General features: G+C 43.9%; 1 protein-coding gene across 1 annotated transcript in view; it reads left to right on the top strand.

Moving 5' to 3' along the window:
* The window catches only part of MYRFL (myelin regulatory factor like), a 1,005,707-nt gene that overhangs the window by 714,240 nt on the left and 265,336 nt on the right, over positions 1-26,131 (top strand). Inside the window, exon 15 of the mRNA XM_086921958.1 lies at positions 14,125-14,188. Coding sequence (XP_086778084.1) covers positions 14,125-14,188 — 64 coding nt within the window. The remainder of the gene's footprint in view (positions 1-14,124; positions 14,189-26,131) is intronic.

Genomic DNA, 26,131 nt, shown 5'->3' with positions numbered 1-26,131 from the left:
ACTACAAAAGCCAATTCTTACACTGGGGAGGAAACAAGCTCCCGGGGACCGGTTTCTGGCATTACAGCCGTCTTCGGCCCGGTTTGCTTGAATCCTGATGGTGCAATGAGCAAGGGTCTCACATCTGAGAATACCCTTCCACGCTTAGGGTGGACAAAAATATTTACAACAAGGGGTGGTGAGGGACAGAGTCTCTGAATTAAGCAGAAAGCTCTCACCCAGTCAAGAGATCAGGGCTAGATCCAACACCGTTTTTTAGCTCACTGCACCATCCCAGTTTCAGAACCTGGCTGTATGCAAATTAGTCTGTTCCTGTACCAGTGCATGATGGGAACAGGGCAAACCAAACTACAAAAGCCAATTCTTACACTGGGGAGGAAACAAGCTCCCGGGGACCGGTTTCTGGCATTACAGCCGTCTTCGGCCCGGTTTGCTTGAATCCTGATGGTGCAATGAGCAAGGGTCTCACATCTGAGAATACCCTTCCACGTTTAGGGTGGACAAAAATATTTACAACAAGGGGTGGTGAGGGACAGAGTCTCTGAATTAAGCAGAAAGCTCTCACCCAGTCAAGAGATCAGGGCTAGATCCAACACCGTTTTTTAGCTCACTGCACCATCCCAGTTTCAGAACCTGGCTGTATGCAAATTAGTCTGTTCTTGTACCAGTGCATGATGGGAACAGGGCAAACCAAACTACAAAAGCCAATTCTTACACTGGGGAGGAAACAAGCTCCCGGGGACCGGTTTCTGGCATTACAGCCGTCTTCGGCCCGGTTTGCTTGAATCCTGATGGTGCAATGAGCAAGGGTCTCACATCTGAGAATACCCTTCCACGCTTAGGGTGGACAAAAATATTTACAACAAGGGGTGGTGAGGGACAGAGTCTCTGAATTAAGCAGAAAGCTCTCACCCAGTCAAGAGATCAGGGCTAGATCCAACACCGTTTTTTAGCTCACTGCACCATCCCAGTTTCAGAACCTGGCTGTATGCAAATTAGTCTGTTCCTGTACCAGTGCATGATGGGAACAGGGCAAACCAAACTACAAAAGCCAATTCTTACACTGGGGAGGAAACAAGCTCCCGGGGACCGGTTTCTGGCATTACAGCCGTCTTCGGCCCGGTTTGCTTGAATCCTGATGGTGCAATGAGCAAGGGTCTCACATCTGAGAATACCCTTCCACGCTTAGGGTGGACAAAAATATTTACAACAAGGGGTGGTGAGGGACAGAGTCTCTGAATTAAGCAGAAAGCTCTCACCCAGTCAAGAGATCAGGGCTAGATCCAACACCGTTTTTTAGCTCACTGCACCATCCCAGTTTCAGAACCTGGCTGTATGCAAATTAGTCTGTTCCTGTACCAGTGCATGATGGGAACAGGGCAAACCAAACTACAAAAGCCAATTCTTACACTGGGGAGGAAACAAGCTCCCGGGGACCGGTTTCTGGCATTACAGCCGTCTTCGGCCCGGTTTGCTTGAATCCTGATGGTGCAATGAGCAAGGGTCTCACATCTGAGAATACCCTTCCACGCTTAGGGTGGACAAAAATATTTACAACAAGGGGTGGTAAGGGACAGAGTCTCTGAATTAAGCAGAAAGCTCTCACCCAGTCAAGAGATCAGGGCTAGATCCAACACCGTTTTTTAGCTCACTGCACCATCCCAGTTTCAGAACCTGGCTGTATGCAAATTAGTCTGTTCCTGTACCAGTGCATGATGGGAACAGGGCAAACCAAACTACAAAAGCCAATTCTTACACTGGGGAGGAAACAAGCTCCCGGGGACCGGTTTCTGGCATTACAGCCGTCTTCGGCCCGGTTTGCTTGAATCCTGATGGTGCAATGAGCAAGGGTCTCACATCTGAGAATACCCTTCCACGCTTAGGGTGGACAAAAATATTTACAACAAGGGGTGGTGAGGGACAGAGTCTCTGAATTAAGCAGAAAGCTCTCACCCAGTCAAGAGATCAGGGCTAGATCCAACACCGTTTTTTAGCTCACTGCACCATCCCAGTTTCAGAACCTGGCTGTATGCAAATTAGTCTGTTCCTGTACCAGTGCATGATGGGAACAGGGCAAACCAAACTACAAAAGCCAATTCTTACACTGGGGAGGAAACAAGCTCCCGGGGACCGGTTTCTGGCATTACAGCCGTCTTCGGCCCGGTTTGCTTGAATCCTGATGGTGCAATGAGCAAGGGTCTCACATCTGAGAATACCCTTCCACGCTTAGGGTGGACAAAAATATTTACAACAAGGGGTGGTGAGGGACAGAGTCTCTGAATTAAGCAGAAAGCTCTCACCCAGTCAAGAGATCAGGGCTAGATCCAACACCGTTTTTTAGCTCACTGCACCATCCCAGTTTCAGAACCTGGCTGTATGCAAATTAGTCTGTTCCTGTACCAGTGCATGATGGGAACAGGGCAAACCAAACTACAAAAGCCAATTCTTACACTGGGGAGGAAACAAGCTCCCGGGGACCGGTTTCTGGCATTACAGCCGTCTTCGGCCCGGTTTGCTTGAATCCTGATGGTGCAATGAGCAAGGGTCTCACATCTGAGAATACCCTTCCACGCTTAGGGTGGACAAAAATATTTACAACAAGGGGTGGTGAGGGACAGAGTCTCTGAATTAAGCAGAAAGCTCTCACCCAGTCAAGAGATCAGGGCTAGATCCAACACCGTTTTTTAGCTCACTGCACCATCCCAGTTTCAGAACCTGGCTGTATGCAAATTAGTCTGTTCCTGTACCAGTGCATGATGGGAACAGGGCAAACCAAACTACAAAAGCCAATTCTTACACTGGGGAGGAAACAAGCTCCCGGGGACCGGTTTCTGGCATTACAGCCGTCTTCGGCCCGGTTTGCTTGAATCCTGATGGTGCAATGAGCAAGGGTCTCACATCTGAGAATACCCTTCCACGCTTAGGGTGGACAAAAATATTTACAACAAGGGGTGGTGAGGGACAGAGTCTCTGAATTAAGCAGAAAGCTCTCACCCAGTCAAGAGATCACGGCTAGATCCAACACCGTTTTTTAGCTCACTGCACCATCCCAGTTTCAGAACCTGGCTGTATGCAAATTAGTCTGTTCCTGTACCAGTGCATGATGGGAACAGGGCAAACCAAACTACAAAAGCCAATTCTTACACTGGGGAGGAAACAAGCTCCCGGGGACCGGTTTCTGGCATTACAGCCGTCTTCGGCCCGGTTTGCTTGAATCCTGATGGTGCAATGAGCAAGGGTCTCACATCTGAGAATACCCTTCCACGCTTAGGGTGGACAAAAATATTTACAACAAGGGGTGGTGAGGGACCACCCCCTTTTCTAAATCGTTTTTGGCCACTATAGGTGTGGCAGGGTATACTCAGACATGAGTCCCTTTCTCACTGCTCCATCAGGATTCAAGCAAGCCGGGCCGAAGAAGGCTGAAATGCCAGAAACCGGTCCCCGGTAGCTTGTCTCCTTTCTGGTGAAGAATTGGCTTGGTAGTTTAGTCTGCCCTGTTCCCATGATGCACTGGGCCAGGGACAGACTGATTTGCATATAGCCAGTTTCTGAGCTGGGATGGGGCAGTGAGATAAATAACGGTGATGGATCAAGCCCTGATCTTTGGACTGGGTAAGAGTGGTCTGTTTAACTCAGACACTCTGTTCATCACCACCCCCTTTTCTAAATCGTTTTTGGCCACTATAGGTGTGGCAGGGTATACTCAGACATGAGTCCCTTTCTCACTGCTCCATCAGGATTCAAGCAAGCCGGGCCGAAGAAGGCTGAAATGCCAGAAACCGGTCCCCGGTAGCTTGTCTCCTTTCTGGTGAAGAATTGGCTTGGTAGTTTAGTCTGCCCTGTTCCCATGATGCACTGGGCCAGGGACAGACTGATTTGCATATAGCCAGGTTCTGAGCTGGGATGGGGCAGTGAGATAAATAACGGTGATGGATCAAGCCCTGATCTTTGGACTGGGTAAGAGTGGTCTGTTTAACTCAGACACTCTGTTCATCACCACCCCCTTTTCTAAATCGTTTTTGGCCACTATAGGTGTGGCAGGGTATACTCAGACATGAGTCCCTTTCTCACTGCTCCATCAGGATTCAAGCAAGCCGGGCCGAAGAAGGCTGAAATGCAAGAAACCGGTCCCCGGTAGCTTGTCTCCTTTCTGGTGAAGAATTGGCTTGGTAGTTTAGTCTGCCCTGTTCCCATGATGCACTGGGCCAGGGACAGACTGATTTGCATATAGCCAGGTTCTGAGCTGGGATGGGGCAGTGAGATAAATAACGGTGATGGATCAAGCCCTGATCTTTGGACTGGGTAAGAGTGGTCTGTTTAACTCAGACACTCTGTTCATCACCACCCCCTTTTCTAAATCGTTTTTGGCCACTATAGGTGTGGCAGGGTATACTCAGACATGAGTCCCTTTCTCACTGCTCCATCAGGATTCAAGCAAGCCGGGCCGAAGAAGGCTGAAATGCCAGAAACCGGTCCCCGGTAGCTTGTCTCCTTTCTGGTGAAGAATTGGCTTGGTAGTTTAGTCTGCCCTGTTCCCATGATGCACTGGGCCAGGGACAGACTGATTTGCATATAGCCAGGTTCTGAGCTGGGATGGGGCAGTGAGATAAATAACGGTGATGGATCAAGCCCTGATCTTTGGACTGGGTAAGAGTGGTCTGTTTAACTCAGACACTCTGTTCATCACCACCCCCTTTTCTAAATCGCCTTTAAATGAAGCCCTCACAGACATCCTGCTGGGCACTTGGTCAAAGCCCAGCACAGGGGCACCTGTGGACAGGATGATTGCCTGATGCCACCGCCCGGCCCAGGGCGACCCACTTTTCATCTCCCAACATCCATCTCTTGAGAGGTTTGTGGTCCAAGCCTCATCCTCAAAAGGTGCGTTTCCTACTGCTCCCCTAGATAGGGAATCCAAGAAGCTGGACCATCTTGGGAAGAGGATGTTTTCTTCCGACAGCTTTGGACTGCAGTCGGTAAGCACTGCATGCCTTTTGCGCCGTTAAACCCATACAGTGTGGGATATGGTTGCGCAAGTGCTGCCACAGTGCCTAGAGGAGGCCTGGGCCATGCTCACCTGCATAGTTGCTGAGGGTCGAGATGCAGCTAAGTTCACCGGGTGTGGGCTGGATACCGCCTACTCTCTGGGCAGAACGGTTTCAACGTCGGTAGCCCTGAGGCGCAACACCTGGAATTGGACGTCTGGTTTTTCGGGGGATGTCCAATCCACCCTTTTGGACATGCCCTTTGATGGCCATCGCTTGTTTGGTAACAAGGCGGACTCAGCGCTAGAGTGCCTCAAGGATTCTAGGGCTATGGCCAGATCCTTGGGCCTCACAGCAACCTCTTGCCCATGCAGTCTGCCTTTCGCCCCATTCGTGGCTTTGGAAAGGTTGCCCCACCATGTTCCACCCAATCGAGCCACAGAGCCACGCAAGCTAACCAGTCTATACGTGGCCGTGGACCTTAGACCCAGCAATGCGGGTCTGGGGGCTAGCGCGCAGGCCAGTCCACCCATACCACCCCTGCAGTTGCCTCCAAACCTTCCTAGTCTGACCTTTCAGGGCTACCAGAGGCCAGTGGGTGGCATGATTCATCATCACCTCCCCCACTGACACAACAGGTGGGTTTTGCAGATAGTCAGAAGGGTCTACTCCATCCCCTTTGAGACTACCCCTCCCTCCATGCCACCAGCACTCCATATTGCATGTCGGATGACCACTTGGCCCTTCTCCGCCAGGATTTACGGCTCTCTTGGCCAAGGAAGCTATCAAACAGGTCCCTGTGCCAGAAGTAGGTTGTGGTTGCTTTTCCCACTACTTTCTGGTACCTAAGAAGACAAAGGCCTGTGTCCTATCTTAGACCTCAGGGCCCTCAACCGCTTCCTCTGGAAGGAGACGTATAAAATGCTCAAGTTGGATCAGGTCCTCTCTGCCCTAGATCCCGGAGACTGGATGGTAGCGTTGGACTTGCAGGACGCCTATTTCCACATCTCCGTCCTGCCAGCCCACAGGCATTCTCTACGGTTCACGGTAGGCCACAAGCATTTTCAATTTACCATGCTCCCCTTTGGCCTTACCAGCGCACTCGGGTGTTCACGAAAGGGATGGCTGTGGTCGCAGCTTATGTGTGCAGATCAGGGGTTCTAGTCTTCCCCTGTCTCCACCTCCTTGCGTGGAGATTGAGCGGCGACAGTTGACAGTTTTCGATCCTCCTCCCAAAGTCTGTAACATCATCTTGGCAGCCAGGCATCCTTCCACTAAAATGGTATACGCCTGTAGATGGAAAACATGTGTGGTATGGTGCACAGCAAATGCTGTGAAACCCCTTTCTGCCTCTCTGTCAGAGGCTCTCCTCTTCATTCTATCTTTGGCCCAGCAGGGCTTTGGTCTGGGCACCCTTAAAGGATATCTTTCGTCCATTTCGGCCTTTGTTCACCTTCCTAATCAGCCTTCTCTTTTCAAGCCCCCTATTGAAAATAGATTCCTGAAGGGCATTACTCATCTCTTTCCTCCTTCTCCTTTCGTAATGCCCCAATGGGACTTGAATCTTCTGCATATTTATCTTATGTGTGCTCCCTTTGACCAACTACATAATTGTCCTCTTCATCTTCTTACTTTAAAGATTGCTTTCCTGCTCACCATTACCTCTGGCCACAGGGTGAGTGAGCTTCAGGCTCTATCCTCTAAGCCTCCTTTTCTTGCTGTTCATCCAGACAAAAGTGTTATTTCGCACTAGGCATTGTTTTGTGCCCAAAGTGGTTACCTCTTTTTACATGGGTCAGACCATCACTTTGCCCACCTTCTTCCCGCCCCCACACCCTTCCAAAGAGGAGGAAAGACTTCACCTTCTGTACCCAAAATGTGTGCTGCCCTTCTACCTTGACCGCACTAAAGTTTTCTGAGGGGACGATCAACTCTTCGTGGGTTATATGGGCGCCAAGAAAGGTTGGGCTGTGTACAAACATACCATCTCTACATTAAATTGCAGAGAGTTATTTTTCAGCCAGTGTACCACGTCCTGCATACAGGCATGGAAATTACCTAAAGTGGTTGACTGACCACCCTCCAGGGATAGCATAAGCTGAGTATTGTCAGCATAATTCACCAAGCCTATATCGTGCGACTTAATGATGGCCAACAGGGTACGCATGTACGCATTGAATAATATAGGGCTGATCGCAGATCCCTGAGGGACTCCATATCGAATCTCGGCGAACTTTGATTGAAAGGGGGAAAGGGCTACTACCTGACGTCTGTCGGAAGGATTGGATTGAAGCCACTTCAACGCCACACCCACCACCCCAGCTCCTTCCAACCTTGCCAGAAGGACTTTGTGGTTGACCGGGTCGAATGAGGCAGACAGGTCCAGCAAGATCAATATAGCTGATTGTCCCCTGTCTGCTCGCATTCGAAGATCATCCAACACAGTGACCAAAGCAGTCTCCGTCCCATGTCCTGGGCGGAAGCCGACTTCTAGGGATAGGGACTCCTTTCTAGGGCCCTAGATATGTGCACCAATGATCAGTGTCTTCCATCGCGCTGTGCTTCTGGAGTGGAAAGTTGTGTCAAACCTGACGTCAGAGCGCAGGGGTGGCGTCTTAAGTAGACACCGCAATGTCATCCCGGCAACCACGACACTGACGACGGATGTGGAGTTAACCGACATGCAGGGGTACTGCTACAAAATAATTCCCCGGATCCACACCTGGAGGTAATTCTAGAAGTAAGGAATCTATAACTACATATGTATCTTACAGATACATCATTACCGAAGGTAAGGAACTTGTTCTTCTTGGTGGATGTTGGAGTTGCAGGTGTTGTGAATTAGATGAAGTGACAATAAGGGCAGGCGAAAAATCCCTCTGTTCTGTGTGGTGTAGCACGCATGCAGAAAGTTGCAAGGCATCCACGATTCAGTGCAAGGAAGAGAGTGGCGTGGTAGCTGTGGGTCGCAGAAGGACCAGGGGGCTCGTCGCTGGGCACTGTCCAGACACAGGCGAATTTGAGCACCACTTGCATGATCGCACTGCGGCTGCAATGCAAGACCTCTCTTCCCTTCTTATCACCTCCCTCCCTTCCCTACAGGGCCTCTCTACCCTTTCCCAGGTTGAGGCCATAGATCAGTGGCTCTCCGCTGGCAGTGACTCTGTTGCCCCGCTCAAACGTATTACCTCCAAGCGTGATAAGGATGCCAAACGGTGGTTCAACGCAGAGCTTAAGGCCACCAAACTCACTGTACGTCGCGCGGAGCGGGCTTGGAGGAGAAATTATTGCCCCACCCTAAGACTGGAGTACACCAACATCCTTACCCAGTATAAAAATGACATCTTGGAGGCCAAAACCGCCTACTTCTCCTCCAAAATCCTTGCCGCAGAAAACCAGCCTAAGGAGATCTTTACGATTGTCCATAACCTGGCGTTCTCGGACAGAACAACCCTCAAGCCCGCCCCCTCCGAGGAACTCTGCCACTCCCTCAACAACTACTTCATCCACAAAATTGTTACCATTAAAGCCAACATCCCGCCCCCTTCTCCCTCCTTTGTTGACCCCCAATGTCCCCCTCCCAAGGGACAACTCACTGCCCTCCCCCCCATATCTAAGGAAGCCCTGTCCTCCCTAGTACCCTTGGTTAAATCTGGCTCTCCACTTGACCCCTGTCCTGCTCACATTCTTCGCCATATCTTTGTTGCCTGCCCGGACCCCCCCCTTCATCTCCTCAACAGTTCTCTGGCTCAAGGTGTGGTACCACCCCCCCTGAAGTCTGCGGTTATTGTGCCAATTCTTAAAAAACCTGGGGCAGATCCCTCTGTCCCTGCCAATTTCCGCCCCATTTCCCTTCTACCTTTTCTGGCAAAGGTGCTTGAGCGCCATGTCACCTGCGCTCTGAGCTCCTTTGTAGAGGCTCATGGAGCTCTCGCTCCCCGCCAGGCCGGCTTCCGCCCCCACACTCCACGGAGTCCGTTGTCATCTCGGTCTTAGACAACCTCAGGGAGGGTATGGATACCAACCAGCGCCAGGCCCTAGTGCTCCTCGATCTCTCAGCCGCCTTTGACACAGTGGATCATACCATCTTGCTTTCCCGTGTCAGGGCGGCGGGGATCGGGGGGACTGCTCTGGTCTGGCTATCCTCCTTCCTGAGCGACCGCACCCAGGCCGTCCGCCTGGGTGACTTTACAGCGGAAGTCCGGAAAGTCCAGTGCGGGGTCCCCCAAGGCTCCTCTCTTTCCCCCCTCTTGTTCAATCTCTATGTTGCCCCTCTTATCTTTTCTCTTCAACAAATGGAGGTCGCCGTATTTAATTATGCGGATGACCTTCAGCTTGTCTTTAACCTCTCCTCTTCTCCCTCTTCTGTGCTTAATTTCCAATCTGTCATGCTCCATATCCGGGACTGGATGAACCACAACCACCTTAAACTCAACTCCGATAAGACCGAGCTGGTGTTGACGGGTGGTTCATCCAGCCCCTGGTCCCCCCTCTTCTGGCCCCTTTCTCTTGGCCCCTCTCCTGACCCCACTACCACTGTCAAAACCCTCGGCATAAAACTCAATTCTCAACTCACCCTTCACTCCCAGGTTAGCTCTGTGGTATCTTCCTCTTTCCTTTCACTGCGCACTATACGCAGGGTGTCCCGTTTCTTCACCTTCTCTGCTCTTAAACTCATCATCTTAGCCATGGTGGTGTCCCGCCTGGACTACGGCAACGCCCTATATGCTGGTATCCCTGCATACAGCTTACGGCGTTTGCAGCAGATACAAAACTAGGCGGCCCGCCTGGTCTTCAATCTTCCTAAATTTCACCATTCCTCCCCCCTCTTGAAATCCCTACACTGGCTCCCTGTGCGAGCCCGGATCCAATTCAAGCTCGCCTCCATCACCTTCTTGGCCCGACTGCGCCTGGCACCAGCATTCATCTCCTCAGAGATCACCCCCTACGTACCCACCAGGGAACTTCGCTCGTCCTCCCAGTCCCTCCTCACTATCCCACGCTACCGGACAAAGAAGTGGGGAGGCTCGAAATTTGCCACCCTTGCCCCGATACTCTGGAACTCCCTTCCCCTGGAACTCCGAACCATCACTCTATACCCTCAATTTCGCAAACACCTCAAGGCCCACTTGTTCACAAAGTCTTTTGACTAAATCCCCAGCAGTTTCCCCCGTCATTTAGCCCTGGATCTTGTTAGTTGTAGCGCCAAGAAACCGCAGGTGTATGAGCGCTTTACAAGTATTTTAAAACTCAAACTCAAACTCAATTAAATAGGGCCTGGGAGGGGAGAGAAGCTCAGGGGCAGTGGAAGGGGCTGATAAAGAGAGCAGTTGGCAGTAGAGCGGGAAAGAGAGAGTCATGAGGTTCATGTAAGGAGTGGGTAAAGGAGAAAGGGGGTGCAGGGAGGACAGGAAAGGTGTGCAGGAAGTGGCACACAGAGGCAGAGAAGTGGGCACAAACAGACAGGTCACAAAGAGATAGGGCAAAATGGTACAAAGTACTCAATAAGAGCACAAAGACAGCAAGAAAAGTGGCTCAGAGGTCACAAAAGAGTGAGAAAAATGACAAAAAAGGCCACACAGAGAAGTGGGAAGATGACACATTGGTCACCAAGAGATTAAGAAAAATGGTTCAATATACAGAAAGAGATAGAGAAGATGCACAAAGGTCATAAAGAGAGCAATAAATATCAAACAAAAAGGTTACAGAGAGAGAGAGAGAGAGAGAGAGAAGAAGAAGGTGAGAGAGAGAGTGACAGGGAGAGAATCGAGGCAGTCTCCTCAAGACTCTGGACCCGGTTCAGCAAGTGCTTCGACCGGTCAGGGGACTTGCGCAGAAAAGTTCGGGAGTAGCTAGGCCTATGCACCTGCTTAATGGCTGGTCAGTGCTTTGGCCACCATTAAATAGGTCCTAGAAGGAGGGAGAAGCTCAGCAGCGGTGGGTGGGACTGAGAAGGAGTGCTGTCGGCAGGAGAGCGGAAAAACAAGAGGCACGAGGATCAGATAAGGAGTGGGGGAAACGAGTGTGGGGCACAGTGAGGGCAGAAAAGGGGTGCGAGAAAGGGCACTCAGAAGCAGAGAAAGTGGACACATACAGAGAGGTCTCAAGGAGATAGAGACAAATGACACAAAGGACACAAAAAGAACACAAAGGTCATAAAGAGTAAGAAAAGCAGAAGAGAGGTCACAAAAGAGTGACAAAAAAGGTCGAGGACAGAGGGGGAAAGACGACACAAAGAGGGCAAGAAAAAAGTGACACAGAAGTCTCAAAGAGAGCAAGAGAGATGGCCCAAAAAAGGTCACAGAGAGACGGGGAAATGGCACAAAGGTTATAGATCCATGCACACTCTTTCAACTCAGGTATGATTCAGGATATGTTTACATCATAACATCAATTTAAATGGTGTGGGTTAGGCTTCTGACATTGTCTCTGATCTGGTACATTTTAAATTTGAAGAAGTCACCTAGTGCTACGTTGATTCTTGAGTAAGACTTGAATTTTTATGGAGTTTAGTTGGGGTTGTTTTTTTCACATTATTAAAGATTTTTCAAATCTATTTAAGTGCCTAATTAGTCCATTATAATAGAACAGCGTCTCTTGCTGAAGGTTTACTTTTTGTATTGCATGTGGAATTTGAAATGCAGCTTAAATGTATAATTGTAATTCCCTTGCCACTGTAATTTAAAGAAATGTGAAATATTTTACATAGTAAAGGTTCCTTGTTAAATCCATTGCTGATCCTTCTTGCTGAGTTTTTAGGTAGATATCAAAAGCCTCAGAGTCATATTAGGTACACACCAGTAGCCAGAGGTTCCTGGGCTACTTTCTAAGAATCCTGCAGAAATGTTTCAAAGGATCTGATCAATTCAGATGGTAGGTTTGATTGTGAATCAAAGAGTAATTGGTAGCATGTGATGAGGAAAAGGACATATGATCAGTCACTTTCCTAACCAACATTATGTAGTTGCTTTTGGGTACATGGTGGCAAAGTTGTAGTTGAACAACCGAGTATGTGGGCTGCGAGTTATGCCGGTTGGTCTGTTCACAAACTGATCATAGTGAGGTGAACCCTAGAACCTGCTACCTTGGCTTGTCCTTTGGGTCAAAGGGTCACAAATCTCTTCGGCCACACTAAACCTGGACACTCAGGACTGGGGTTGGGTATAGGGAGTGTTCTATGGCAATCCTAGTATCCTGCCACATCTAACTCAAAAAATTAATTATTTTAAAAACAAATTACATTTGTCCTCATTCACCAATTACACCTCCAGCTGTCAATCTCAGATCCTGTGGGTTTTTTTCTGCCCCCTTATCTTGCTTAGGGAGTTATAAGTTTGTCAAGCTTGGGAAGATTATTAGCGACTCTTTCCGATCTACCCCATGCTCTGCAGGGTTACCAAGTTCTGAGTCAGGTGTAATCATGGGACCACAGGAGTAGTTTTTCACACTTCTTTCCCACAGCCTCCATTCTCTTCATTCACTTCCCCCAGAAACCACCCCTATCACGTCACCATCGATGAACAGATACTGGATCTACTTGCGCAAGTAGTATTCATATCCATTTTTAAAATGTGCATTACAGACTCCAACCATTCAGATTTGTTCGGGGTCACCTTAGATGTCTACTTCCTACAAGCCAGGGGCAATGGAGGCCATCACTCGTCCCTTCTGAATGGCGCTCATTTCTCGTAGGTCCAACTGACCCATGTTCAACTGCTGTTCATATGGAACCCCTTTTCTACTTTGGCCTTTAAAGTTCTCGTTGAATATTTGCTACTACCACCAAGATCTGCACCTACAGCGGTTTAACCTTGGCCCTCGCCCTGGACTTCCATGCTCACCATAGAGGCTAAAATCTATTTTGGAGTATGTACTGTACCCAAAACAAACCCAGAGAAATGAGTCTGATAGGAAAAAAGCTGGGCCTTCAGCTTCCAGACAGTTGATACACAAGAGTTGTCTTTGTAATTTGTTCTTTCCCTTGTGGTATATATAAACCCAAAGACAGAAGTCTGGTAGGGCAAAAGCAGGGTCCTCCAGCAACCTAACTGCAGCCACAAGAATTGTCTTGGCATTCTGTCCCCTCTCTTTCAAGTATGCCACAAGTGGTATGTGTGGCTCAACAGACTTGTCAGTTAGGATTTGACACTTTCCTGTCAAAGGGAGACCCACAGACTACACCTCGCAAATTCTGCTGAATCCATAGCCTCCAGGAAGTTCAGACAGGGAAATGTAACTCTTTAAAAGTTATTTTTTCTTAATAATTACTAAACATCTGACGTCACCATTGAATTGGATTTAATGGATGAAAGAAGCATAAAATGTATTCAAGACTAATGTACCATTTTAAATACCATGCACCTTACCTTGTGGGTCACAAGACTCAAATAATAGTGACTTACTAATATTTAAAATAAAGGTTTGTACCTGTCAAAAGGGTTTATTTTTGGCAGGTCACATGTCTACACTGCAACAGTCAGGCTATTCAGAATAGGTCTGAAGCCATGTTTGCAAGTGGCATTTAACTTACACCCCCTGGGTGCACTTTTTTATACCGTATACGAGGAACATAGAGGCTAGTTAAATGTCAATCAGGAATAAGAAGGCCATGATTAAAGGGGAGTAAAGGGCACTTTAGTACTGGTTAGAAGGGGTACAGTACACAGAGTCCTAAAGCCAGCAAACATATAGGGTCCAGCAAAAGGTGACAACTTTGGTGTACCACAGAGAACAGGCTAAGTTCCTGCACTCACCAACTATTCATTGTTAACACACTTTTACTTGAAAAATGCACCATTACACATGCTTTCTCCGGTTCTGCATCCAAAGTATGGGAATTTATTTAATCTTCTATTCACACTTTCACCTTCTTATCATCTTTGCTTTTTAACTATCACTTGCTTCCATCATCACTTTTTCCTCTTGTTCTCATCTCCTAAGTTTACTGGAGTTTCTCTTGGATTGTTCATGTATTTTCACCTCCATTTTGCCTGCGGCACACTATGTAACCTTTGCAGCACTTGCCCTCTGTTATTTGGCAATAAATGCATAATAAATATTTGAATCTTAACAAGCGCTGCAGGCCTGTGCACTGTCTATGCCAACTGTGGGTGATTTATGATACTTTTCCTTACAGAAGAAGTAATGCAGTTGGAAGAGCCTCACACCAAGGATACAGAGTTCCAGTGAAATGGAAAAAGGTTTGTGGAATACAAAAGGCATTATACACCTTTTCTGTGTCCTGTTCTGTGACTCAAAAAAATAGGGAGGAACCCTTTTTAGGAAAAGGGGGTGGGTTTATAATAGACAAATACAAGAGTCCCTTTTCCTTATTTTATAAGGAGAAAATCTAAAAAGATCTTCAGTGAATACTGTGTCAGTATCCAATTGGGTATAGCGTAGAGTCTCAAAACAGATCAATAAATTTACATTTATACAATATCTAAACCATCACACATTCTGAGCCGGGTACAATAAGGGCAGGTAAGCAGAAAGATAGATTTCTATGTCTCATTTTATTTGTCCAGTTTTCTCTTTTTAAATTACATTCATAAAAACATCATCATATTTGTTAAAAAAACATAATACATATTAAAACAATTCATATTTTTAGAAGAAAATGTTGTTGACGCAGTGTTTCGGTGAAAGAAATCGTCACCTTCTTCAGGACACTATTTTCATGTTAAAAACAATATAAATCAAAGAAGAATATAAAACATGTGTTATAGCCACAGCTAAACTGGCTCTTTAATTATTGACATGATTATTTATTCTGCCACACCAAACCGTCTGCCCTTATCCCTTATACATCTGCTACCTTTTGCTCATCTCCATGTTATTACAACTGCCCATAGCATTTTTAGTCAACATAAGCTTCCATTTGGCCAACTGGCTACAATCAGGCCTAAAATGCCTTCCCATATTTGCTAAAACATGATCTTCACTCATTTTAACATGTTTTATACTTCTCAATATTTCTGTTTATACACCCTTTAACAAAAATATCTACATAACCATTTTGGTATTTGTTAATCCGTGGACTCTCTCATTACGCTACCCTGGATTCGGATTCAGTTAATAACAAAAGGCTGACAGACCAAAAAGTATATATCAATCTACCTAGATTGGTCTGATTGTTTGGCTTTATTCAATCAGCTTTGAAAGTTGTTGCAGATTATTCAACTTTGTTTCACAGAGGATTTGATACAACGTGAAGAGGATTTTAATTAGTTTGTTCATCATACGGTATTATCCACCCTCTCTTCCATTTTGGTGATTAACTCACAGTTTAATATTAATACCTTAAAAACCCGAGTCCTGGTTTTATTCACTTCCCCCAATGGTTATTCTTGGTATTTGCTCGCAATGTTACACGAAGCAAAAAAACTCAAAACCTGAAAAAACATGAGAAAGGACTAATTTATTTCGAATTCTAATTGTCAGCCTTCTTCAGATGTATTTGTCGGTAAAGCAACTGTACCTTGAGTTCAAGTGTTCAGGATTATCTAGTCTTGAGGTAAGTATTATAAATTTACTTCCTGTTTGGTTGGTGTGAGATATCGCCAACTGCCAAAAATAGATAAGTATAATGCAATTTCTTTTAGGTATGCATCTAGATTTTACCCCTCAGCCTAACTTGACATTTAGGGCCTCATTAGGATGGCGGACGGACCTGCGTCTGTCCGCCACCCCAGAGTAGGAGGGACCTTCTGCAGGGGTAGCGGCGGTCCCTCCGTGCAGATTAGGATGTGACTGCCACCCTGGCGGTCACATCCTGTATATTTAACATTGCGGCGGGTGCTGCTTGAAGCAGCACATGCCGCAATGTTAAATAAACCATGTTTTCCTTTGCGTGCACGAAGCTGCAGGCACTGCGTGATGCCTGCCGCTTCGTGGACGCAAAGTCAGGGGGGTACCATAGGTACCCCCCATGTCCACCCCCCACCCCACCCCTTCACCCCCAAAGAAAAGTCTGTATGCCTTTCCACTGCAGAAATGCCGCCGTGGAAAGGCATAGGACCAACGCCATCCTAATATGGCTGGCGGTGTCTGATAGACACCGCCAGCCATGTTAGAGCTTTTCCGCCGTGGTCGGAAGGGGACCGCGGCGGAAAAGCGGCAGACGGAAAAAAGATCCCCCAGCCATCCTAATCTGGCGGGGGGTCTATTTTCTGTCCGCAGCGGTTAATCCGCATCCTCCGGGCCGGCAGTGGCTTCCGCCGGCCCAGGCGATGCGGATTAACCGAAATCCTAATGAGGCCCTTAGTTTGTTGATTCTTACCTCTATATTAAATGGAGATTGTGTGCAGGATGGCCATCTCACCCTTTATACAACTGCAGAGATTAAACAGATGGTATTAGCCTATCCCTGTGTTTCATAATTCTTTTATTTCCCTATTTCTATATTTCTCTGCGCCCTCTCCACTCTTACCTTAAGGGTGGGAGGGGGCTTGACTTTCGTTGCACTTGATCATAAGAGTTTTGCTGTTGTGTGGGTTCCTCACATCAATCTACAAGTGAATAAGGGATCTATTATTAAGGGGTCCCCTTGGTCTAAAACCAAACTCCTTCTGGTGCCCTCCCCATTGTCCAACTTACTTGTCAAAATTTTGTGCTTGGGAGCTCTCCACGGACCGTCCGGTTCACTCTTCCGGTTGCAACTGTTTTTGGCCTCTCCCTTGTCCTTTACTTATATACACCCTTTAATTGATAAATTGGAATTTAAATGGAAAACAGCCGTCGCTCTTTCCTTTAATCAGCAAAACTTGTAACGAATGAACAGCGGCCATCTTAGAATGGTTAAACCGTTAATTTCTGTATTATATTTACAGCTTGCCAACATCTCGTTTTGCCATGCAGCCGTATTTCTTCCATTTATGACTGCCCACGACTCAAGCTTTCATTAATAACTCCAAACTTGTATATGTCGTCAATTATCGGTTATTTTCGTTTTGTCCCCACACCGGGTTAGGGTGACTTAATATTTCCTCGTGTGTCTCCATCATCATTGTTTTATTTAGATGGCCCCTAGTGTGTTTACAATATCGAACTTTAGTTGTATCGAACTGCTTTCTCGCAAATGGGCTTGCCTCTCTCTATTTGTAGGTCGGTTTTATTTGCTGTCTTTACATGGCGGCTATCTTGAAGTTATATGTTTTAACTGTATAGTCGCCTCTCATTTTATTAAACAATCGATTTATTGCACCGGTCTAACTAGTTTTCTTTATCTTTTGTTAAAATCTTATACTGGGCGTTCAACTGGTTAAACATTATATTCGGTTACTGCATTGTATTTCATTAATACCTGCCAAACTTGTTTATATCGGCAATTATCGTTATTTTTGGTATTGCCCCCACATCAGGTTGGGGTGACTTGATATTTCCTCGTATGTCCCCTATCATCATTATCTTATTTAGATGGCCCCTAGTGTATTTACAATACCGAACTTAACATGCAACGAGCTGCTTTAACGCACATAGGCTTGCCTCTCTCTCTTTGTAAGTCAGGTTTATTTGCTGTCTTTACATGGCGGCCATCTTGGAATTATATGTTTTGACTGAATGGTCGCCTCTCGTTGTAATAAACATTCGATATATTGGCCAGGTCTATGTAGTTTTCTTTATCTGTTGTTCTAATCTCATACTGAGTGTTTGACTGATTACACATTATATTAAGTTGCTGCATTGTGAATCGGTTTTCTTAACTATTGTTATATTATACTCAAGTACTTTAGGCGGTTCTATTTACTCTCCTTGCATGGTGGGCATCTTAAAGTTTTCAGTTTTGACTGTATCATCGCCTCTCTTTTTATACAAACATTCGATTTATTGCCCCGATGTGTCTAATTTTCTTTATCAATTATCATTATCCTATATTGGGCGTTCAAGTAGTTAGGTGTTATACGAATGATTAGAGTTGCATTAGTTTTCGTGATTATCTCATCCATTTCTATTACTACGGTGCCAACCTGGGTTCTATCTTGCTACTATTGCAGTTGTTGTCCATAACCTCAATCAGTTAAACAATTATATTGGAGGGTGCTCAACCTGATTTTATACATTCTACATTTATCTACCTCAAAGACTCTACCCTTGGTCCCAGGATATATTTGATTACTAATCTTGCTTAATTTGGAACCCTCATCTTCCCTTCATTTTATATATTTGCCTTACATTGTACTGGCTCTAAAAGTACAGTATGTCCTGTATGCTATGAGAAAAATGCAGCGACCACCATTGACTGCTTATACTGCACATATGTTCTTTGTTTAACTACGCAGCTACAAAGATGTTCTCAGTTCATATTGAATGGTTCTTATATTATTCTTTCCATTCTTCTCTGCTATTGAGACCACTTCTATATGTATCAAATTTGGACATATAAAATTGTTCCCTTTTCTTGCGCTTTTTGTTCAAATCGCCACAGCCACCTCTGTTGTTAAGTCTAACTGCTTCTATAATGCACCACTGCAATTCTTCTACCTTTTGTTTTTTCTATTTCCCAATGTTCAGCTAAAGGGGCATTAAGGCACTTGGTTCGAATGGCTGATTTGTGCTCATTCAACCGTAGTGGAATTTCTCTCGATGTCTCTCAGATATATGCCTTATTGCATGGGCATTTTATCATGTACACTACGTTCTGTGTCCTACAATTCACCAAGTTTTGCTGATGGTGACTTATATCTTTGTATAGAACTGTGGGTCCCTTTATTATCACGTTGCAGTTTTTACAAGAGCCACAAGGGAAATTTCCTATGGGGGTTTTACCATCTAAGGTTCCTAAGTTATTTCTATTCGCCTTGTCTGGATATGTGTTCACTAAACAATTTCTTATTGTTTTGTTGCGCCTGAATGCAAATATAGGTCTTGGTAGGGCAACTGAATTTGCTATGTTAAGTAAATTCCAATTCCTATTGATCAGATTTTGATCTTATTACTAATATTCGAAAAATTGGTCACACATACTAGTTGATTATCTTTATCATTTCCTGAGTGTTTAGGTTTGAATAAACTTTCTCTGTTGTAGTACTTGGCTCTTTTGTACGCTTTTTTGACCATCTTTTTAGGGTATCCTCGTTCAGTGAATTTTTTCGTTAGGACATGGGCATGTTTTTCAAATTCCCGTCTATCTGTACAATTTCGCCTTACTCTAAGGAATTGGCTGAAGGGTATATTATTTTTTTGGCTGGCCGGGTGGTAGCTTTCGTAATGCAACATGGTGTTGCGGTCAGTGGGTTTAGTGAATACTTCCACCTGCAGTACCCCGTCTACATCTTTATTTTTATGTCTAAGAAATCAAAACTTTGGTTACTGTAAAAAGATGTGAATTTTAAATTGTCATCACCGCAATTAATCCATTGTATAAAAGTTGTTAAATCCTCTTCACTCCCACTCCATATGAAGAAAACATTGTCGATAAAACGTGACCATTTTGTCATGTTTTCGAAAAATGAAGCTATTTCATTGAAGATATGTTGTTCTTCGAAGGCTGCTACATAGAGGCAGGCAAGGCTAGGAGCACATGTTGCTCCCATGCTGGTGCCCTTTGTTTGTCTATAAAAATCCTCTTTGAATAGAAAAATATTGTTTTTTAAAATTATCTCCACACAGTCTACTATGAACTTAGAGAGATCAGATAGTTCATCCTGCTCCCCTTTTAAGAGATTCTGTATCATTATTATTATAGCATCCTGCGGAATGTTTGTGTATAGTGCCTCTATATCCAAGGTCACTAGCCACTCATTATTTGCATTAAAAGGTATATTTTCTATCTTGCTGATCATATCTGTGGTGTCCTTAATGTAAGCACATTGACTAGTCACTAATGGTTGAATAAACTTGTCAATGTACTGGCTCAATGTTTAAACTCGACACAATTGGTCTCATGGGTGGGTCTGTTATATTTTTATGGACTTTAGGCAGCCCGTATGTGGCTGGTATAGTGGGTGTTGCATTTTTCAAATAGTTAAATTCTTCTTGATGTATTACTTCGTCTTCTAAAGCGAAATTTAACCTCTCTGTTATATGTTTACCTAAGTCTAGCCATTCTTGTCTATTGGATGCTGCGTAGTGGATTGGATTATTCAGAAGACCTTTGATTCTTTTTTCATAATCATTTGTGTCCATGACGACAATGACAATGCTGCCCCCTTGTCCCCTGGTTTAATCGTAATTTCTTTGCACTGTTCTAAGGCCCGTAATGCTGTTTTTCCTTTCTGTGTTAAATTATTTTTAGTTCATGCCTTTTGTGTCAGTATATCTCCCAATCCTTTTTCTACCACTTTTTCCAAGTGTCTATTTCTTTCCCCACCATCGGGCCAGTGGGTGTCCACTTGGGTTTAGGTCTGAGGCCTGATTTGTTCTCTGTTATGGTTCTCTCCTTATCCTCAAAGAATTTCTTTAGCCTTATTTTTCTGAAAAAACTTCTGAGATCTCTTTCTCAGTTAAATTTATCTACGGGTCCTGCTATAGCAAAACCCAAACCCTTTTCTAATAACTTTAACTCATCTACACTCAGGTTCCTACCAGATAGATTAATAACTGGGGATTTTGGCATTAGTCCCAGTTCTTTTGGCTCTGTGTCCTCTTATAGGGACATTGTTGGCCCTGGTTCTGGGGGTAGAAACTCCTCCCCCTTCCTCGTCCTCTTGTGTTCGTATTGGGGTTCGGCTTGCGTCTTTCTAAAAAAGACAAGCTCCCCCTATTTGGGTTTGTACTGGCCTCCTTTTTCTACCTACCTGGTTTTCTGGTACTGATTTATTTTCGGAGTCAGTACTGGTGTAAGATGTATCAGAGAAGGTGACTCCTTTCCTAGGGTCATTTCGTTTGTTCGTCTGCCAATTTCTTTTGTATGTGAAATCTTTTTGTTTCTCATAATAGTCTTTTTGGAGATATGGATAAGCTACTTCAGGTTCATACCTTTCAAGGTCTTTTCTAAATTTATTACTCTTTTTATTCACTAAGTAGTCCTTATATCCATTTAAATCCCCTTGAATATCATCTAATTTCTTTTTCGCATCTTCTAGAGAAGTATTATCCCTCAATTTTTGTTCCATTTCATCTATTTCGCGTTTTTCTACTATTAATGTTTCCTGAGCTGTTTCTATTATTGTTATAAAGGTCAATGTTTCAATGAATTTATGGTTTTTAATAAAAAGACTGGGTTAGTTTTTGACTTGCAACCCTTTGGGAATAATTCCCTTTTTGAACTATTCTACTAGGAAATCTGCATGCAATTCTGTTCTTATTACCTTCTTTTTTAGGTTCCATAATTCTTTCCACCGTTCTTCATCACTATCAGATAATATTATTGTATTGGTGGTTTTTGCAGGACCATTAATTACTTTATTGAAATGGTCTTCAGAGAAACTAAAGATTTTGAATGCGTCCATATTCAATTAGGACTAATGCGCTTGTGAAGGTGCCTCACTTACTATAGTGAGATCAAGACAGCACTCCTCAGTTAACAAACTGTGCTTATCAAGATTCAAAAAAATAGGGAGGAACCCTTTTTAGGAAAAGGGGATGGGTTTATAATAGACAAATACAAGAGTCCCTTTTCGTTATTTTATAAGGAGAAAATCTAAAAAGATCTTCAGTGAATACTGTGTCAGTATCCAATTGGGTATAGCGTAGAGTCTCAAAACAGATCAACAAATTTACATTTATACAATATCTAAACCATCACACATTCTCAGCAGGGTACAATAAGGTACAATAAGGGCAGGTAAGCAGAAAGATAGATTTCTATGTCTTATTTTATTTGTCCAGTTTTCTCTTTATCTTTTTGAATTACATTCCTAAAAACATCATCATATTTATTAAAAAAACATAATACATAATAAAACAATTCATATTCTAAGGAGAAAATGTTGTCAACGCAGTGTTTCAGTGAAAGAAATCGTCACCTTCTTCAGGACACTATTTTCATGTTAAAAACAATATAAATCAAAGAAGAATATAAAACATGTGTTATAGCCACAGCTAAACTGGCTCTATAATTATTGACATGATTATCTATTCTGCCACACCAAACCGTCTGCCCTTATCCCTTATGCATCTGCTACCTTTTGCTCATCTCCATTTTATTACAACTCCCCAAAGCATTTTTAGTCAACATAAGCTTCCATTTGGCCAACCGGCTACAATCAGGCCTAAAATGCCTTCCCATATTTGCTAAAACATGATCTTCACTCATTTTAACATGATTTATACTTCTCAATATTTCTGTTTATACACCCTTTAACAAAAATATCTGCACAATCATTTTGGTATTTGTTAATCCGTGGACTCTCTCATTACGCTACCTTGGATTTGGATTGAGTTAATAACAAAAGGCTGACAGACCAAAAGGTATATATCAACTTACCTAGATTGGTCTGTTTGTTTGGCTTTATTCAATCAGCTTTGAAAGTTGTTGCAGATTATTCAACTTTGTTTCACAGAGGATTTGCTACAACGTGAAGAGGATTTTAATGAGTTTGTTCATCATACAGTATTATCCACACTGTCTTCCATTTTGGTGATTAACTCACAGTTTAATATTCATACCTTAAAAACCCGAGTCCTGGGCCCAATGGGTATTCTTGGTATTTGCTCGCAATGTTACACGAAGCAAAAAAACTAAAAACCTGAAAAAACATGAGAAAGGACTCATTTATTTTGAATTCTAATTGTCAACCTTCTTCAGATGTATTTGTCGGTAAAGCAACTGTACATTGAGTTCAAGTGTTCAGGATTATCTAGTCTTGAGGTAAGTATTATAAATTTACTTCCTGTTTAGTTAGTGTGGGATATCGCCAACTGCCAAAAATAGATAAGTATAATGCAATTTCTTTTAGGTATGCATCTAGATTTTACCCCTCAGCCTAAGTTGACATTTAGTTTGTTGATTCTTACCTCTATATTAATATGAGGTTGTGTGCAGGACGGCCATCTCACCCTTTATACAACTGCAGAGATTAAACAGATGGTATTAGCCTATCCCTGTGTTTCATATTTCTTTTATTTCCCTATTTCTATATTTCTCTGCGCCCTCTCCACTCTTTACCTTAAGGGTGGGGCGGGCTTGACTTTCGTTGCACTTGATCTTAAGAGTTTTGCTGTTGTGTGGGTTCCTCACATCAATCTACAAGTGAATAAGGGATCTATTAATAAGGGGTCCCCTTGGTCTTAAACCAAACTCCTTCTGGTGTCCTCCCCTTTGTCCAACTTACTTGTCAAAATTTCGTGCTGGGAGCTCTCCACGGACCGTCCTGTTCACTCTTGCGGCTGCAACTGTTTTTTGCCTCTCCCTTGTCCTTTACTTATATACACCCATTAATTGATAAATTGGAATTTAATTGGAAAACAGCCGTCACTCTTTCCTTTAATCGGAAAAATTTGTAACAATGAACAGCGGCCATCTTAGGATGGTTAAACCGTTCATGTCTGTATTATATTTACAGCTTGCCAATATCTTGTTACAATTGCTATGCAGTCGTATTTCTTCCATTTATGACTGCCCACAACTCAAGATTTCATTAATAACTCCAAACTTGTATATGTCGTCAATTATCGGTTATTTTCGTTTTGTCCCCACATCGGGTTAGGGTGACTTAATATTTCCTCGTGTGTCCCCATCATCATTGTTTTATTTAGATGGCCCCTAGTGTGTTTTTTTTTTGCTGTCTTTACATGGCGGCCATCTTGAAGTTATTTGTTTTAAGTGTATAGTCGTCTCTCATTTTATTAAACAATCGATTTATTGCACCGGTCTATCTAGTTTTCTTTATCTTTTGTTAAAATCTTATACTGGGCGTTCAACTGGTTAAACATTATATTCGGTTACTGCATTGTATTTCATTAATACCTGTGAAACTTGTTTATATCGGCAATTATCGTTATTTTCGTTTTTGTCCCCACATCAGATTGGGGTGACTTGATATTTCCTCGTATGTCCCCTATCATCATTCTCTTATTTAGATGGCCCCTAGTGTATTTACAATACCGAACTTAACATGCAACGAGCTGCTTTAACGCACATAGGCTTGCCTCTCTCTCTTTGTAAGTCAGGTTTATTTGCTGTCTTTACATGGCGGCCATCTTGGAATTATATGTTTTGACTGAATGGTCGCCTCTCGTTGTAATAAACATTCGATATATTGCCCCGGTCTATGTAGTTTTCTTTATCTGGTGTTCTAATCTTATACTGAGCGTTTGACTGATTACACATTATATTAAGTTGCTGCATTGTGAATCGGTTCTCTTAACTATCGTTATATTATACTCAATTACTTTAGGTGGTTCTATTTACTCTCCTTGCATGGTGGCCATCTTAAAGTTTTCAGTTTTGGCTGTATCATCGCCTCTCTTTTTATACAAACATTTGATTTATTCGATTTATTGCCCTGACGTGTCTAATTTTCTTTATCAATTATCATTATCCTATATTGGGCGTTCAAGTAGTTAGGTGTTATACAAATGATTAGAGTTGCATTAGTTTTCGTGATCATCTCATCCATTTCTATTACTACTGTGCCAACCTGGGTTCTATCTTGCTACTATTGCAGTTGTTGGGGATAACCTCAATTATTTAAACAATTATATTGGAGGGTGCTCAACCTGATTTTATACATTCTACATTTATTTACCTCAAAGACTCTACCCTTGTTCCCAGGATATATTTGAATACTAATCTTGCTTAATTTGGAACCCTCATCTTCCGTTCATTTGATATATTTGCCTTACATTGTACTGGCTCTAAAAGTACAGTATGTCCTGTATGCTATGAGAAAAATGCAGCGACCACCATTGACTGCTTATACTGCACATATGTTCTTTGTTTAACTACGGATCTACAAAGATGTTCTCAGTTCATATTGAATGGTTCTTATATTATTCTTTCCCATTCTTCTCTGCTATTGAGACCGCTTCTATGTGTATCAAATTTGGACATATAAAATTGTTCCCTTTTCTTGCGCTTTTTGTTCTAAGTCTAACTGCTTCTATAATGCAAAATATACAGAAAACGGGAATCAAAGCATAATTGCCTGCACCAGTCTTAAAATCCCTTATCAGTGTTGAAGAAACAAAAGGTGCAAAACACGTGCTGGAGGCACAATTCCCTATACCTCCTCAATTCAGAAGCTGATTCAAAGAACCTAGCATTCCTCAAATATACATATGCATAATAGCCCAGCACACTATGCACAAATGTTACAGATACACAATCAGTTCAACGGAATCGATGTTCAATTTCAGTTCATTCTTTATTTTTCAGTCTTTAACCCCTTCGCTGCGGCGGCAATTCCGCTGCAGCGCTAGGGGGGGGAGGGCGAGCGGCGCTCGCATGCTCGTGATGGAGCCGCTCCGTCACGAGCCGCGGTTGCGCTGTGCTCATGACGGAGCGGTTCCGTCATGGCCCCGCCCGCTCAATAGCGGCGGCAGGGCCATGACGGAACCGCTCCGTCATGAGCACAGCGCAACCGCGGCTCATGGAGGAGCGGCTCCGTCATGAGCATGGAACCGGTTAAAAACTTTTGAAACCGCCAACGCGTTTCGTCCCATCCAGGGACTTCTTCAGGGCTTGTAATGTAAATACAAAATATTCTGATTGATAATCTCTCATATGTTCATAATTAATGATTTTTTAAATTTCAGTTAGTGCACTTCCTCATACATTAGATGTAATTTTAGCAGCTAAAAAATCTCTGATAAGAAACAGTATCCCGGATAAAGTGTTTCCGGTCCCAAAAAAGGCCTCAACAGTGTCCGTCTCAAGTAGATCTGGAAAGCGCAATATAATGTGCTAAAATGCACCACAGCAATTCTTCTTCCTTATGTTTTTCTATTTCCCAATTTTCAGCTAAAGGGGGATTAAGGCGCTTGGATCGAATGACAGTTCTGTGACTCATACACACTTGAGTGCAGATTGACAGACTATCTCTCAGAAGCTGAGCATTGAGCCGTGCTAGCCTGCCTGATTCGAGCTTCGGTGAGCGGGCCACCATCTGCCATGGTAGCAGGCGTAATAACTACTGCTGTATAAGCTGCAACATTTAGAGTTCTCCATTGTGCCTTACAAGCATATTTATGCCTTCCGAGGAGCTGCAACAAAGTGCCTTCTCTTAAGTCATTCAAAGTTTGCTGATCAGCTGTTAATG

Source organism: Lissotriton vulgaris, chromosome 1_1 (genome assembly GCF_964263255.1).
Source record: "Lissotriton vulgaris chromosome 1_1, aLisVul1.2, whole genome shotgun sequence".
Taxonomy (NCBI): domain Eukaryota; kingdom Metazoa; phylum Chordata; class Amphibia; order Caudata; family Salamandridae; genus Lissotriton; species Lissotriton vulgaris.
This window is presented reverse-complemented; position numbering and strand designations above follow the sequence as displayed.